Source organism: Salmo salar, chromosome ssa02 (assembly GCF_905237065.1).
Source record: "Salmo salar chromosome ssa02, Ssal_v3.1, whole genome shotgun sequence".
NCBI lineage: Eukaryota > Metazoa > Chordata > Actinopteri > Salmoniformes > Salmonidae > Salmo > Salmo salar.
In genome coordinates, this window is record NC_059443.1 from 56393206 (window position 1) to 56409357 (window position 16152).

General features: G+C 41.7%; 1 protein-coding gene across 1 annotated transcript; it reads left to right on the top strand.

Moving 5' to 3' along the window:
* The first annotated feature begins 4485 nt into the window (after positions 1-4485).
* Positions 4486-9801, top strand: LOC106587847 (keratin, type I cytoskeletal 13). Its single transcript, XM_014176502.2, has 8 exons — positions 4486-4978; positions 5861-5943; positions 6306-6462; positions 7197-7361; positions 7718-7843; positions 8533-8753; positions 9196-9242; positions 9448-9801. The coding sequence occupies exons 1-8, from the start codon at positions 4568-4570 to the stop codon at positions 9552-9554; spliced, it is 1317 nt and encodes a 438-aa protein (XP_014031977.1). The 5' UTR covers positions 4486-4567; the 3' UTR covers positions 9555-9801.
* The last annotated feature ends 6351 nt before the right edge of the window (positions 9802-16152 follow it).

The following is a 16152-nucleotide window of genomic DNA, read 5'->3' on the forward strand; positions in this document are numbered from 1 at the left end:
GATACTGTAGTGTACATACGGGTAGAAATTGACCAATAGGCCTATTCATGGGGGTAGATGCGTGTCATTGAATTTTAAATACAGCACACAGAGCAAGTGAACAACTTGACAGCCAGGGGGAACGAACACTAAGGCTGCGTTTAGACAGGCAGCCCAATTCTGATATCTTTTCCACTAATTGGTATTTTGACCAATCACATTAGATGTTTTCACATCAGATCTTTTTCAGAGCTGATCTGATTGATCAACAGACCAATTAGTGAGAAAAGAAAATTGGGCTGCCTGTCTAAACGCAGCCTAAAACGTCTGCTGTTTGTCACTGGGGCTGTCTGCTTAGACCTGACAAGACACCCTGAAGGTGGTTTACGGAGGTCAGTGAGTAAAATGGAGCAATTATACTGTGCGTTCACAATGGCTCAAATCCACAGTTCAGTTCAGTTAAATTCACAGAGCTAATGAGAGCGTACACCCTATAGAAGGGATCTCCTACTCCAACCCAATTGGCCAAAAGTAATCTGTCAATCATTTTAGATGATTCCATTTCATGTGACCCATGCGTGGTTAATTAAGACAGTCTTAATTAAAACCGTCTTACTGATAAATGACAGTATGTTGAGAAAACACATACGATCATGGGAACACTTTAAATGTGTGTTGCAATGAGTAAAAAGTCTGTGGCACAAAGTGTGCATGAATTATGTCTGTCACTGTTTTCGCCTAGAGGACACAACACCTTATTCCATTTGAAAAGAACTGCTAAGGACTTAGCCACTGGGCACAGATATCAATGTAACGTCTATTCCACGTTGGTTCAACATCATTTAATTGAAATGACGTGGAAACAACGTTGATTCAACCAGTGTGTGCCCATTGGGTAGTAGTTCAGTAGCCATCTGTCAGTACGCTGTGTCACTCATGAACAGGCGGAAAGTGTAGGGACGTGACAGGAACCTCCATCACACCTGTGTGAAGGCCACCAAAATTAAAGCATGTTGACAAACCAGCTAACATCAACCCACTCTGACCTTGAAAATGATCACATGATAGAGAGAGAGAGAGAGGGAGGGAGAGCAATTACAGTAAAGATACTCTCAGTCCTTCAAATTCAACTTGCTTTCAAAGCCAGTTCCACTGCATCTTTTCATTGTTCCCCTCTAATCAGGGACTGGTTTAGACCTGGGACACCAGGTGTGTGCAATTCATTATCAGGTAAAACAGAAAACCAGCAGGCTCCAGATCTTCTAGGGTAAGAGTTAAATAACCCTGCTCTAAGCTATGCTTGGGTAAGTTTCAGAAATGTGGCAAAACCTGTAAGCATTAAAACCAAAGGGGGAATTACAGGTCTAAAATAAATGGGTATTTTTTTAATTGGGCAAAGCTATGATTATGAGGGTGGGGATGGGGAATGTGCTCCTCTCCAATCGTGTTCACCTGAAAGGCTATTCATGTTTTTTGAATGGAACATCATACAGGGGTTTTCATTGGAAAGTACATATTGTTCTGAATGGACCAGGTGGATCCCTTGGAAAAGCTCATGTCCTTTCATTACTTGTTTTGATATTTCTCATTGAGGCCCACAAGTACTAATTTGAGGCTATTAGCAATTTGATATACATTTATTTCTGCATTGAGGATTGCCAACATTGAACTACAAAAGAGAAAGCTGTTTGTTATTTGAATTGCCAAGGCAGCAGCTACTCTTCCTGCAGTCTGGAATTCACAACACACTAAGTGTGTGCCCTCAGGACCATACTCCACTACCACATATCTACAATGCAAAATCCATGTGTACGTGTGTGTATAGTGCGTATGTTATTATGTGTGTGTATGCATGTGTCTGTGCCTATGTGTGTGTTACTTCACAGTCCCTGCTGTTCCATAAGGTGTATTTTTACCTGCTTTTTAAATCTGATTCTACTGCTTGCATCAGTTACCTGATGTGGAATAGAGTTCCATGTAGTCATGGCTCTATGTAGTACTATGCGCCTCCCATAGTCTGTTCTGGACTTGGGGACTGTGAAGAGACCTCTGATGGCATGTCTTGTGGGGTATGCATTGGTGTCAACACCTCTTACAAAAATGAGTAAATTAATCTCTCCTCCACTTTGAACCATGAGAGATTGACATGCATGTCATTAATGTTAGCTCTCCGTGTACTTTTAAGGACCAGCCTTGCTGCCCTGTTCTGAGCCAACTGCAATTTTCCCAAGTCCTCTTTGTGGCACCTGACCACACAACTGAACAGTAGTCCAGGCCATGTAGGACCTGCCTTGTTGATAGTGTTGTTAAGAAGGCAGAGCAGCGCTTTATTATGGACGGACTTCTCCCCATCTTAGCTACTGTTGAAACAATATATTTTGACCATTACAATCCAGGGTTACTCCAAGCAGTTTAGTCACCTCAACTTGATCAATTTCCACATTATTCATTACAAGATGTACAGTAGTTGAGGTTTAGGGTTTAGTGAATGATTTCTCCCAAATACAATGCTTTGAGTTTTGGAAATATTTAGGATTAACTTATTTTTTGCTACCCATTCCAAAACTACCTACAACTCTTTGTTAAGTGTTGCAGTCATTTCAGTCGCTGTAGTAGCTGACATGTATAGTGTTGAGTCATCCGCATACATAGACACACTGGCCTTACTCAAAGTCAGTGGCATGTCGTTTGTAAAGATTGAAAAAAAGCAAGGGGCCTAAACAGCTACCCTGGGGAATTCCTGCTTCTACCTGGATTATGTTCGAGAGGCTTCCATTAAAGAACACCCTCTGTGTTCTGTTAGACAAGTAACTCTTCATCCACATTATAGCAGGGGCTGTAAAGCCATAACACATACATTTTTCCAGCAGCAGACTATGATCGATAATGTCAAAAGCTGCACTGAAGTCTAACAAGACAGCCCCCACAATCATTTTATCATCAATTTCTATCAGCCAATCATCAGTCATTTGTGTTAGCGCCGTGCTTGTTGAGTGTCCTTCCCTATATGCGTGCTGAAAGTCTGTTGTCAATTTGTTTACTGTGAAATAACATTGTATCTGGTCAAACGCAATTTTTCCAGAAGATTACTAAGGGTTGGTAGTAATGGATAATGGAAATGATAACTAAGCATGACTTGCAGCATTTCGTCACATATAATCATACAACATATTGAACATATAATGGAGTTTGATTTCACAAAAGACTGATAGATTCAATTCAAAGGTGAAAAGTACATCAGCATCAGTAACCGTTAGGGGCAAGTAATTAGAACAAAGCCAGTTTGTGGTTGCTTTCTATTTTACAAGCTAATCATATCATTGGAATTGTCTTATACTAGAGGACATGTCTGTGAAAACAACTCCATAGAGGGATGGCGAAGACACCATCTGTGCTGGAAAGGTTGTGTTTACGCTCAACATCTGGGAAACACCTAGGTCGTGATTCACAGACTTGAGTTTGACGGGAGAAGACGTCTAGCGGCCCGTATACTGTACCATTTTTTTTATTTTATTTTTTTATGAAAAAAAAAAAAAAAGTTTAAAAAAAAAGTAGGAAATGTATGCATTCACTACTGTAAGTTGCTCTGGATAAGAGCATCTGCTAAATGACTAAAATGTAAAATGTACCAACACTGGCCTACGGCAGAAGCCAAACATGAACCCAGTTTTCTGTGTAATTCAGTTAATATCAATGGCATATAAATCGTTTTAATAAATGGCATGTCAATCTTTCCGCATGCCATCTGTGCTAAATTAACTCAATATTAGGAAGGTGTTGCTAATGTTTGGCATATTCAGTGTAAATGAATGTGTTTCTGTGTATTGTTTTGGCCATTCCACACATACCTGTACCGTGTGGGCAACCAACTATACCTTTGATGTGAAGTTTAGAGTACCTGTTGAAGGTATTTGTAATTGTTATCTCTCTCTCTCTCTCTCTCTCTCTCTCTCTCTCTCTCTGTCCTGAATGCCCTCTTGATTCATGTGACATCTCTGTAACAAATTGGCACTTCCTATTTGAATCTTTAACATCAAGTAAATATCAGGGTAACCATGTCATCAATTCAACAATCCAAAACGTAGCCTACCAACATGAGAATGTTGTGTGGGCTAGCCTACAGTTCTAATACATTTAGGTAGAGTAGCCTATTTTACTATATCCTACATTTTCCGGTGACTACAGAGGGAAAAGTAAACTTTTTGTTGCGGGATTCAGTCTTCGGTCATCTCTTAAAACGTAAGCTTCTATCTTATCATATTCATAACTTGCTCACCTGAGGTTTAACATGCCGTGACCGTTGTCATACTGTAAATGAAAGTGATGAAAATGATGGAGGCAAAATGCCAGCGAACTCTCACGCGCACCACACCTTATTGACCTTATTTAATGAGCTGACTAAGGACACACCTGTTGGATGAATATCTATCTATTCACGTAAATAATTATCTCCATACGCCCTCCAGCCGCTCCCACCTCCAAGGGGGGTATATATTCTGCTACCAGGCTTAAACTGGTTCACCATCAACTCTTCAAAGTACCACTCCGGGTTTTGTCATCTCTACATCCCCATCATCACAACGTCGCCATGAGTGCTTTATCACTTCGCAGTTATGGAGGCAGCCGAGGCTCATCCTCCATGTCTCTCGGAGGAGGTTACCAGAGTCGCATCAAATCACAGGCACCAAGCGTCTATGGAGGGGCAGGGGGACAGAGTGTCCGCGTATCTTATGCTTCGGGCACCAGGTGCGGTTTTAACCTGTCCAGTGCGCTTGGAGGTGACCATGGCAACTATGGTAGTAATGCAGTGTCGGTCAACGAGAAAGCCACCATGCAGAACCTCAACGACCGTTTGGCCACCTACCTGGAGAAGGTGCGCTCCTTGGAGGCAGCGAATGCCAAGCTCGAGCATCAAATCCGCGAATGGTACGAGAAGAAGACACCGGTCACCAGAGATTACAGCAAATACGAAGCTACACTTGTCGATCTGCGCAGAAAGGTGAGCATTTTAGGGGCATAATAAATACAGTATATTGCTATTTTGAGCGAGATTGACATGATTACATTTTATTTCATCAACCTCACTATTTACTATTGAGTTTAGATCAAGTTTTATATAATGACAAAAATACAAAAGGAAAATGTCTTAAACATTTCTACTCTGACAGGAAACAACATCTATTCTCATATACAATTCAATTCTGGTTTACAAGACACAAGTCATAACCTGAAGTTCATTGCAATACAAGTGTGCCCTCGGGATGTGAATTTGTAAACCCTTGACTTTAATAGAGGAATCATAACAAGTTTGCAGTAGTGATGGATTATTGGACTTAATTGCCATCAGTGTTGTTTAGTTTATTTCTTTCAATAGACAAACAATCTACCAAAAAAAGGGCTTGGCATGTGAAACCTTCCCTTCCATTCATCTTATCTCCCTGTCAACATTTATATTCACACTCATGCCGCCTGCATTACTTCTTTCAAAGGGGAGAGCCTCGATGGTGATGCTGAAATGAATCATACCACTGTTCAATAGCATTTTGTATTATTGCATCTGATGGGATTCTAGTCATGCTTATTACTTTCATTTCCCATTCATAACTGTGGTCTTTGCCATAGATAGGCTACAGTATATCTGTGTGGGTAGGAGGCTAATCAATTACTTACTAACACAATATTATAGCTCTGGTAGGCTTCACCTTATCACACTTTAATAGTCTCTCATTACAGCTATTCATGGTTATGGCTCGGGAGAATGCACCTTCATTGTTTTTGACAATCAAAAGCAAATTATGTAATCATTGTTTAAGCCTGACAGTGTGTAATTGTCTTCCTTTTTAATGTATCATGTACCAACCTGTTTTTGTCCTGTTCTCAGATCAGTGCTGCCACTCTGTGCAATGCCGGTATCCTCCTGCAGATAGACAATGCCAAACTGGCAGCAGAGGACTTCAGAGTCAAGTGAGTACAAAGAGTCTATAAGATGGAAGCAGCAAACAACTGTTGAATTCACCTTAGAATAATGCTTTAAGTCAGGATTGGAATGGGAACTATACGTCATATATAAACTTTAGTCATGCAACTTTTATACCATTATTAGAGTATGAAGCCACTCCTAGTATAACATTACATGAAGGTCAGCGTGTCCATGACGTGATGTTAAATGTCACATTACTGTACACCTTAGAAACATCATCAGCGGTCAACTGCACGTAAAGCTGGTCTGACTTGTTTTGTGCCATTTGGTATGTTTACTGTTGGCGGCAACTGTTAATAATGTTGGTTAACTCACATGCACCGTTTGTCCTTTTCCCTCTGGAAAGGTTTGAGAATGAACTGGTTATGCGTCAGTCGGTGGAGGCAGACATCGCTGGACTGAGGAAGGTTCTGGACGATTTGACCATGTCCCGGTCAGACCTGGAAATGCAGATTGAGGGGCTGAAGGAGGAGCTGGTCTACCTCAAGAAGAACCACAAGGAGGTGGGTGTTCCTCAGGGCTCTGTTGGGGTCTTGGAAGCCCTCTTTTATCATACCATATCCCCAAGAGTCACGGCAATAGCAATAGCAAGACCTCCCCACATTTCCAAATTCTTAAATATTTTACCTAGATGAAAACAATGTGGTTGTGAGAGACGAATGGAGTTGTCAGAGACATAATTCATTCTCGTCGCATGCCAAGCAGTATTGTCTTTGGCTGTATCAATGACAATGCAAACAACAGATCAAACAGACCTTGTTCGGAGTATCTGCGCTGTCTCTGTTTGTGTAGCTTTAAAGCTGTCAGCAAATTTGTCACAAGTCCTGCAGCAGTATGGCATAGCTGTTGAAACCACACTTGAGATCACATGGTGGCAAGTCCTATTTCCTGTTGGATATACTTACTTTAGGACGGTTGTACAGGATGTCAGAGAAGCTGACGGAAATACACCATGAACACTGTAACTAGGTTATGAAAGATGGGGACAGTTTGTGACACCCAAGTACCTAATTGATTTCTCATGTGGTTGAACCTGAGACACCAGTGCACCTCACCTGGCTGTGACCCAATTTGACCCCTCACCCCTGTGTAATTGTGCTAGACAATTTCCCTGTCTGGGACAGTAAAGTTGTATCTTATCTTAACCGGTGACAGCCTACCCAGTGGCAACCTCCATTTGCCTCTCACCTGGTGTTGACCCTAGTTGACCTCTGTCATCACTCTGTACCCCTTATAGGAGATTGCTGCCATGCGGGCACACATGAACGTCAGCTCAGTGAACGTGGATCTGGACGCAGCACCCCAGCAGGACATGGCCAAGATGATGGAGGAGATCCGTACTCAGTACGAGGGCATCGCCGAGAAGAACCGCCGCGACATGGAGACCTGGTACAAGGCCAAGGTGAGGAGAACAAGAGCCCAACCTTGTCAAGGGAGAACCTCTTGATCCATCTGTTCTGTTTTAGATCATATGAAAATGGTTTAGTACATCATAAGGTAGCCTAGTGGGTAGAGTGTTGGACTAGTAACCGAAAGGTTGCAAGTTCAAATCCCCGAGCTGACAAGGTAAAAATCTGTCGTACTGGCAGTGAACAGGGCACTGTACCTAGGCTGTCATTGAAAATAAGAATCTGTTCTAAACTGACTTGCCTAGTTAAATAAAGGTAGAATATCAGACCATAGATGACTCCTTTTGTGCATATTACCAGTACTAGTGGATTTACACAACCCTTACCGTGTTCCTTTTGTCCGTCCCAGTTTGATGAGCTGAACAAGGTGGTGTCCAGCAGCACAGAGACCCTCCAGACGTCCTGCAGTGAGATCAACGAGCTCAAGAGGACCATGCAGGCCCTGCAGATCGAGCTGCAGTCCCAGCTCAGCCTGGTGAGGAAACAAATACCCCCTCAACCCCCCCTAACGTCACACCCCTCTCTGCCTCCTGGTTGTTGCTACATTTACATGTTTAAATTTTAGTCATTTAGCAGACGCTCTTATCCAGAGCGACTTACAGTAGTGAATGCATACATTTCATACATTGCTAGACGTATGAGATAGAGCTAGACTAGGGTGTAATTACTGTCGAAGATTACTCGGAATTCGGAAATACATGACATTTACAAGATTCCACCTTCAGTTAAACAGTGCAGTACAACTGACACCTCATAGTAAAACCATCATCATTTAGACCTCATAAATACATTCCTACTCTACGGGTTACATATGAGTCCTCAGGTTGACCTTTTAGAAACTGAATATGATGGATTAGTTCTAGAGAGAGAAGCAATCAGTCAACTCAGAGCTTTGTAATTATCACAACAATAATAATACATTTCATTTTTGACAAGCTCTTCGATTGATGGATAGATGAAGTGAAGTTGAGGATAACCGTTTTTTTTGTGATACCACAGCTGTGATCCTCAAAACTGAATTCTAAAAACACGTGCTCACCAGGAATTTCACCTCAATCCTGCACTGATGTCAGTGTGGGTAGTTGAGATTTGGCCTAAATCAACACCCCTTGTTGAATTGTCTGAAGTCTTTAACCCTTCATCTTCCTCCCTCTCTCCCTATAGAAATCAGCCTCGGAGTGCCAGCTGAATGAGACTGAGTCCCGCTATAGCATGCAGCTGAACCATCTCCAGGGCACGGTCAACAGCCTGGAGCAGGAGCTAGGTCGCATGAAGATGGACATCGAGAGGCAGGCCGGCGAATACCGCATGCTCCTGGACATCAAGACCCGGCTGGAGATGGAGATCGCCGAGTACAGGAGGCTGCTGGACGGCGAGGATTGCGGGTAAGGAGAGGAGAGAAGGGTGCAGATCTCTAATTTGCATACCCAATGGGATTTACATGGGCTTCACATACCCAATGTAAATGATAAATGGATGTTTACATACCCAATTACAAATCAACCCCTAGCCTGTTAGCCCTTCAGTATCTGCTACACCTTTGACACATAACCACCTGCTGTAGGCACTTTTCATCTAAAATGATTGGATACATGCAAGAACTATAGTTGTGAATATTACTAGAGGGCAAGATGGAGCAATCATCATTATGCTAATGACCTACAGTAGCCTATCAAATCGTTACAGATCTACAAGAAGTGCCCAGGGGAAGGGGCCAGGGGTCGATTTGGAACTGGGCAATAGAGACTGTGTTACAGAGTAGAGAGATCAATGTAGCGTTGTTCAATAGGAAGGTACTTAACACTTCAACTATCTTCTACCCTCCAGGAAAGCTGTCGTCACCAAGAAGGTTGAGATTGTTCAGGTCAAAAAACGTAAGTAGAGCGAGACCATTTTCTATCATATCAAATTCCATATTGATTGAACCCAGCAGTAGTAATTGTGAAACACTCTAGAACACAAAGTATTTGGTTGATTTGAAGGTGTTAAGGTGCTATTTGTTCTCATGGCTCTGTGCTTCTCCTCATTAGCTATGCCCAACACTAAGTGTACTAATGGTTATTTGTCCCTACTTTGTAGCTGAGCCAGTGGTGACAAAGAGGGTGAGGATGGTGATCGAGGAGATAATCGATGGAAAGGTTGTCTCCCGTACAGAGGATGTGGATATGGATGTGGCGAAAAAATAGTTCCCTTACCCACCCAAACCCACCTGTCATTAAAAGCCTGGTTCCACCTACAGCTAAAAGCAATACCAGGAATGTTATAATCTCCTCTGGATGGCATTGCTCTGGTGTTGCCTGCTCGGTGAATATACAGCACCGTGCAATCTTTGATAAATTGACCATATTTGATATTTAAGTTGACAAAACAATTATAATGAATGACGTTTGGTTGAATTGTCCCAAATTACATAATAAAAGACGTTTCAGTATCTACCGTATTTGATCATTGTCTATTTGTTTTGAGCATGATCTCTCAAATCATTTCTCCTCTCAGTCCACTGTCTTATCATTGGGAAGTAACATTGTTCAAAAGGGGATGATAAACATGATCAAATATCAAGGAACATTTAAAGAGAGGATTTTATGTCAGTCTGTTTTATACTGTGGGTCAGGGGTGTCAAAATCATTCCATGTAGGGCCTAGTGTCAGTTTTTTATTTTATTTATTTATTTATTTTTTATTTTTGTCCTTTCAATTAAGACCTAGACAACCAGGTGAAGGGAGTTCTTTACTAATTAGTGACCTTAATTCATCAATCAAGTACAAGGGAGGAGCGAAATCCCGCAGACGCTCGGCCCTCTATGGAATGAGTTTGACACGTGCTGTAGTGTTATAATGTTATCTTCATCACAACATTTTGTATATATTTGATATCATTCAATTTCATCCAACCATTTAACATGCTCTTTCACCAATGCACATTAGATGATAGTATGATTCAGTATGATGTCATTAACAAATCAACACGGAAAAATAAATAGGCAGCGAACTCTATGCGATTCCTTTAAAGAAGCATAATCCTGAGACATTGTCAAAAGAGGGTTAGTCTAATGTGAGTGGATCACGGCCCTGTACAGGTAGCACCCTTGGCGTCTACAAAGTTGAGATAATCTATGAAGTTTGATCTCGGCTGACGACACTGAAGCAGTCATCTCCAATCAAATATATGATTTGAATTCCCCAAACAAATCCCTTTAATTACAGATGATTACAAAGATACTGGAGTCAAGAAAAAGGGAGGTGAATAACTCAATTTAAAGATTTCACGTTGTTCCCAAGGGTGGGAAGGAACTGACTTAATAAAAACATTGTAATGGTGAAGTCTTATTGGGTCAGGGTGGGACAAGCCCAATATAAACAGTGTGAGTGAGGACAGTTGAGCAAGACTCAGAGCTACAGTATAAACTTTACTCTATGTACAGGTTCATGCTTGAGCTGGCTTGTTATTGAGTTAGGAGTGAGATTGGAGACAGTGAAGAACGGGGCGGCAGGTAGTCGAGTGGTTAAGAGCGTTGGGCCAGTAACTGAAAGGTCACTCTTTTGAATCCCTGAGCCAACTAGGTGAAAAATATGTTGATATGCCCTTGAGCAAGGCACTTAACCCTAATTGCTCCTGTAAGTCGCTCTGGATAAGAGAGTCTGCTAAATGCCTATATATTATGTTGGGTGAGAAAACAAAGTGAGTGTGAGATAGAGATGTGAAAGAAGTGATTGATAAATTTACCATATTTAAGTTGACAAAACAAACATGCTTTGCCATATTTCATTGTTGATCAAACGATCATGTATGATGTTTGGTTGAATTGTCCCAAAATACAAAATAAAATATGTGTTTTCTTTACCAGGTAAGTTGACTGAGAACACATTCTCATTTACAGCAACAGCCTGGGGAATGGTTACAGGGGAGAGGAGGGATAAATGAGCCAATTGTAAATTGGGGATGATTAGGTGACGGTATGAGGGCCAGATTGGGAATTTAGCCAGGACACCAGTGTTAACACCCCTACTCTTACAATAAGTGCTATGGGATCTTTAGTGACCACAGAGAGTCAGGACACCGTTTAACATCCCATCTGAAAGACAGCACCCTACACAGGGCAATGTCCCCAAGCACTGCCCTGGGCATTCTTTTAGAACAGAGGAAAGAGTGCCTCCTAACAGTCCTCCAACACAACTTTCAGCAGCATGTGCAGCAGGAACAACCCTGCTTAGCTCAGAAGCAAGCCAGCAGTGGGATGCAGGGTGTTATGCTGCTGGTGTTTCAGAATCTACCATACTTGATCATTGTGTATTTGTTTTGAACATGATCTGTCAAACAATTTCTCCTCTCATTCAGCTGTGTTCCACCAGATGGCAGCAAGCACTTCCTACTGTATGAAAGTTAAACTTGGTCTTGGTTTTGATTTTCAATGATGCCAAGTACAATATCAAATGGTGGCATTCTGAGAGGGCTTTAGAGAACTCCTTCATCATCACACCAAATATTTATGGGACCGGCACTATAATAAGTGTTTTTCCAAAATGTGGTTGTCCTTCTTTGCAGGGGAAAACGTGTTTTCATATCTACAGTTCATCCACATAAAGATTCAAACAATCACAATCTCACCAACCTTAGACTAACATCAGGGCTGTAACTACATATGAGGACGCGAGGTCCGGACCTTGGTCATTTTTTCTAAGTTAAAAAGATAAATAATAATAAAATATATACAGTACCAGTCAAAAGTTTGGACATACAGTGGCAAGAAAAAGTATGTGAACCCTTTGGAATGACCTGGACTTCTGCATAAATTGGTCATAACATTTGATCTGATCTTTGTCTAAGTCACAACAATAGAAAAACACAGTCTGCTTAAACTAATAACACACAAACAATTATACATTTTCATGTCTTTATTGAACACACATTGTAAACATTCACAGTGCAGAGTGGAAAAAGTATGTGAGCCCTTGGATTTAATAACTGGCTGACCCTCCTTTGGCAGCAATAACCTCAACCAAACATTTTCTGCAGTTGCGTATCAGACCTGCACAACGGTCAGGAGGAATTTTGGACCATTCCTCTTTACAAAACTGTTTCAATGCAGCTATATTCTTGGGATGTTTGGTGTGAACTGCTCTCGAGGTCATGCCACAGCATCTCAATCGGGTTGAGGTCAGGACTCTGACTGGGCCACCCCAGAAGGCGTACTTTCTTCTGTTGAAGCCATTCTGTTGTTGATTTACTTCTGTGTTTTGGGTCGTTGTCCTGTTGCTTCAATTGGCGGACAGATAGCCTTACATTCTCCTGCAAAATGTCTTGATAAACTTGGGAATACATTTTTGCGTTGATGATAGCAAGCTGTCCAGGCCCTGAGGTAGCGAAGCAGCTCCAAACCATGATGCTCCCTTCACCATACTTTACGGTTGGGATGGGGTTTTGATGTTGGTGTGCTGTGCCTTTTTTTCTCCACACATAGTGTTGTGTGTTCCTTCCAAACAACTCAACTTTAGTTTAATCTGTCCACAAACCTAAGTTGACAAAACAAACATCTGTCCACAGAATATTTTGCCAGTCGCGCTGTGGAACATCCAGATGCTCTTTTGCGAACTTCAGACGTGCAGCAATGTTGTTTTTGGACAGCAGTGGCTTCTTCCGTGGTGTCCTCCCATGAACACCATTCTTGTTTAGTGTTTTACGTATCGTAGACTCGTCAACAGAGATGTTAGCATGTTCCCGAGATTTCTGTAAGTCTTTAGCTGACACTCTAGGATTCTTCTTAACCTCATTGAGCGTTCTGCGCTGTGCTCTTGCAGTCATCTGTCCAGGACAGCCACCGCTAGGGAGAGTAGCAACAGTGTAGAACTTTCTCCGTTTATAGACAATTTGTATTACCATGGACTGATGAATATCAAGGCTTTTAGAGATACTTTTGTAACCCTTTCCAGCTTTATTGAAGTCAACAATTCTTAATCTTGGATGTTCTGAGATTCGAGGCTTGGTTCTCTTTTGTTCGAGGCATGGTTTACATCAGGCAATGCTTCTTGTGAATAGCAAACTCACATTTTGTGAGTGTTTTTTATAGGGCAGGGCAGCTCTAACCAACATCTCCAATCTCGACTCAATGATTTTACTCCAGGTTAGCTGACAGGTTAGCTGACATCATACTTTTTCCAACCTACACTGTGAATGTCTAAATTATGTATTCAATATAGACAAGAAAAATACAATAATTTGTGTGCTATTAGTTTAAGCAGACTGTGTATGTCTGTTGTTGTGACTTAGATGGAGATCAAATCAAATTTTATGACCAATTTATTCAGAAATCTAGATAATTCTAAAGGGTTCACATACTTTTTATTGCCACTGTACGTACTCATTCAAGGGTTGTTCTTTATTTTACTATTTTCTTCATTGTAGAATAATAGGGAAGACATCAAAACTATGAAATAACACATATAGAATAATGTACTAAGCAAAAATAGTTAAACAAATCAAAATATATTTAATATTTTAGATTCTTCAAAGTAGCCACCCTTTGCCTTAATGACAACTTTGCACACTCTTGGCATTCTCTCAACCAGCTTCATGAGGAATTATTTTCCAACGTTCTTGAAGGAGTTCCCACATATACTGAGCACTTGTTGGCTGCTTTTCCTTCACTCTGCAATCCAACTCATCCCAAACAATCACAATTGGGTTGAGGTCGGGTGACTGTGAAGGTCAGGTCATCTGATGTAGCACTCCATCACTCTCCTTGGTCAAATAGCCCTTACATAACCTGGAGGTGTGTTTTTGTTTATTGTCCTGTTGAAAAACAAATGATACTCCCACATGATAGTCGCTGCAGAATGCTGTGGTTGCCATGCTGGTTAAGCGTGCCAGACAGACAATGTCACCAGCAAAGCACCCCCACACCATCACTCCTCCTCCTCCATACTTCATGGTGGGAACCACACATGCGGTGAACATCCGTTCACCTACTGTGTGTCTCACAAAGACACAGCGGTTGGAAACAAAAATATGCAATTTGGACTCATCAGACCAAAGGACAGATTTCCACCAGTCTAATGTCCATTGCTCGTGTTTCTTGGCCCAAGCAAGTCTCTTCTTCTTATTGGAATACTTTAGTAGTGGTTTCCTTGCAGCAATTCGACCATGAAGGCCTGATTCACACAGTCCCCTCTGAACAGTTGATGTTTGTATTTGTATTTGTAATCATGGATCCCCGTTAGTTGCTGCCAAAGCAGCAGCTACTCTTCCTGGGGTCCAGCAAAATTAAGGCAGTTTATACAATTTTAAAACATTACAATACATTTACAGATTTCACAACACGCGGTGTGTCCTCAGGCCCCTACTCCACCACTACCACATATCTACAGTACTAAATCCATGGCATATGTTATCGTGTGTGTGTGTGTGTGTGTGTGTGTGTGTGTGTGTGTGTGTGTGTGTGTGTGTGTGTGTGTGTGTGTGTGTGTGTGTGTGTGTGTGTGTGTGTGTGTGTGTGTGTGTGTGTGTGTGTGTGTATGCATGTGTCTGTGCCAATGTTTGTGTTGCTTCACAGTCCCCGCTGTTCCATAAAAAAAATTGTATCTGTTTTTTTAAATCTAATTTTACTGCTTGCGTCAGATACTTGATGTGGAATAGAGTGCCATGGCTCTATGTAGTACTGTGTGCCTCCCATTGTCTGTTCTGGACTTGGAGACTGTGAAGAGACCTCTTGTGGCATGTCTTGTGGGGTATGCATGAGTGTCCGAGCTCTGTGTCAGAAGTTTAGACAGACAGCTCGGTGCATTCAACCTCTCATAAATAAAAGTAATGATGAAGTCAATCTCTCCTACACTTTCAGCCAGGAGAGATTGACATGCATATTATTAATATTAGCTCTCTGTGTACATCCAAGGGCCAGCCGTGCTGCCCTGTTCTGAGCCAATTGCAATTTTCCTAAGTCCTTTTTTGTGGATCCTGACCACACGACTGAACAGTAATCAAGGTGTGACAAAACTAGGGCCTGTAGGACCTGCCTTGTTGATACTGTTGTTAAGAAGGCAGAGCAGCGCTTTATTATAGACAAACTTCTCCCCATCTTAACTACTACTGCATCAATATGTTTTGACCATGACAGTTTACAATCTAGTGTTACTCCAAGCAGTTAACCTGTTTGGGATAGGGGGCAGTATTTTCACGGCCGGATAAAAAAACGTACCCGATTTAATCTGGTTACTACTCCTGCCCAGAAACTAGAATATGCATATAATTAGTAGATTTGGATAGAAAACACTCTAAAGTTTCTAAAACTGTTTGAATGGTGTCTGTGAGTATAACAGAACTCATATGGCAGGCCAAAACCTGAGAAGATTCCATACAGGAAGTGCCCCGTCTGACAATTTGTTCTCCTTCTAGGGAATCTCTATCAAAAATACAGCATCTCTGCTGTAACGTGACATTTTCTAAGGCTTCCATTGGCTCTCAGTAGGCGCCAGAAAGTGGAATGACGTCTCTTCAGTCTCTGGGCGAAAAACAGCAGTTTTTGTGAGTGGTCCGGCTGAGAACAGTGACACTGGAGTGCGCGTCCACGAGACGACTCCATGTTTTTCTTTCAGTATTTTAATGAATATAACGTCGCCCGGTTGGAATATTATCGCTATTTTACGAGAAAAATAGCATAAAAATAGATTTTAAACAGCGTTTGACATGCTTCGAAGTACGGTAATGGAATATTTTGACAATTTTGGTCATGAAATGCGCCCGCGCATCACCCTTCGGATAGTGACCTTAAACGCACGAACAAAACGGAGC

Coding starts and splice junctions, on each gene's coding strand:
- LOC106587847 (XM_014176502.2), top strand. CDS start 4,568: ATGAGTGCTTTATCACTTCGCAGTTATGGAGGCAGCCGAGGCTCATCC. Junction 5,944..6,305: donor GCAGAGGACTTCAGAGTCAA/GTGAGTACAAAG, acceptor CCCTCTGGAAAG/GTTTGAGAATGAACTGGTTA. Junction 6,463..7,196: donor TCAAGAAGAACCACAAGGAG/GTGGGTGTTCCT, acceptor TACCCCTTATAG/GAGATTGCTGCCATGCGGGC.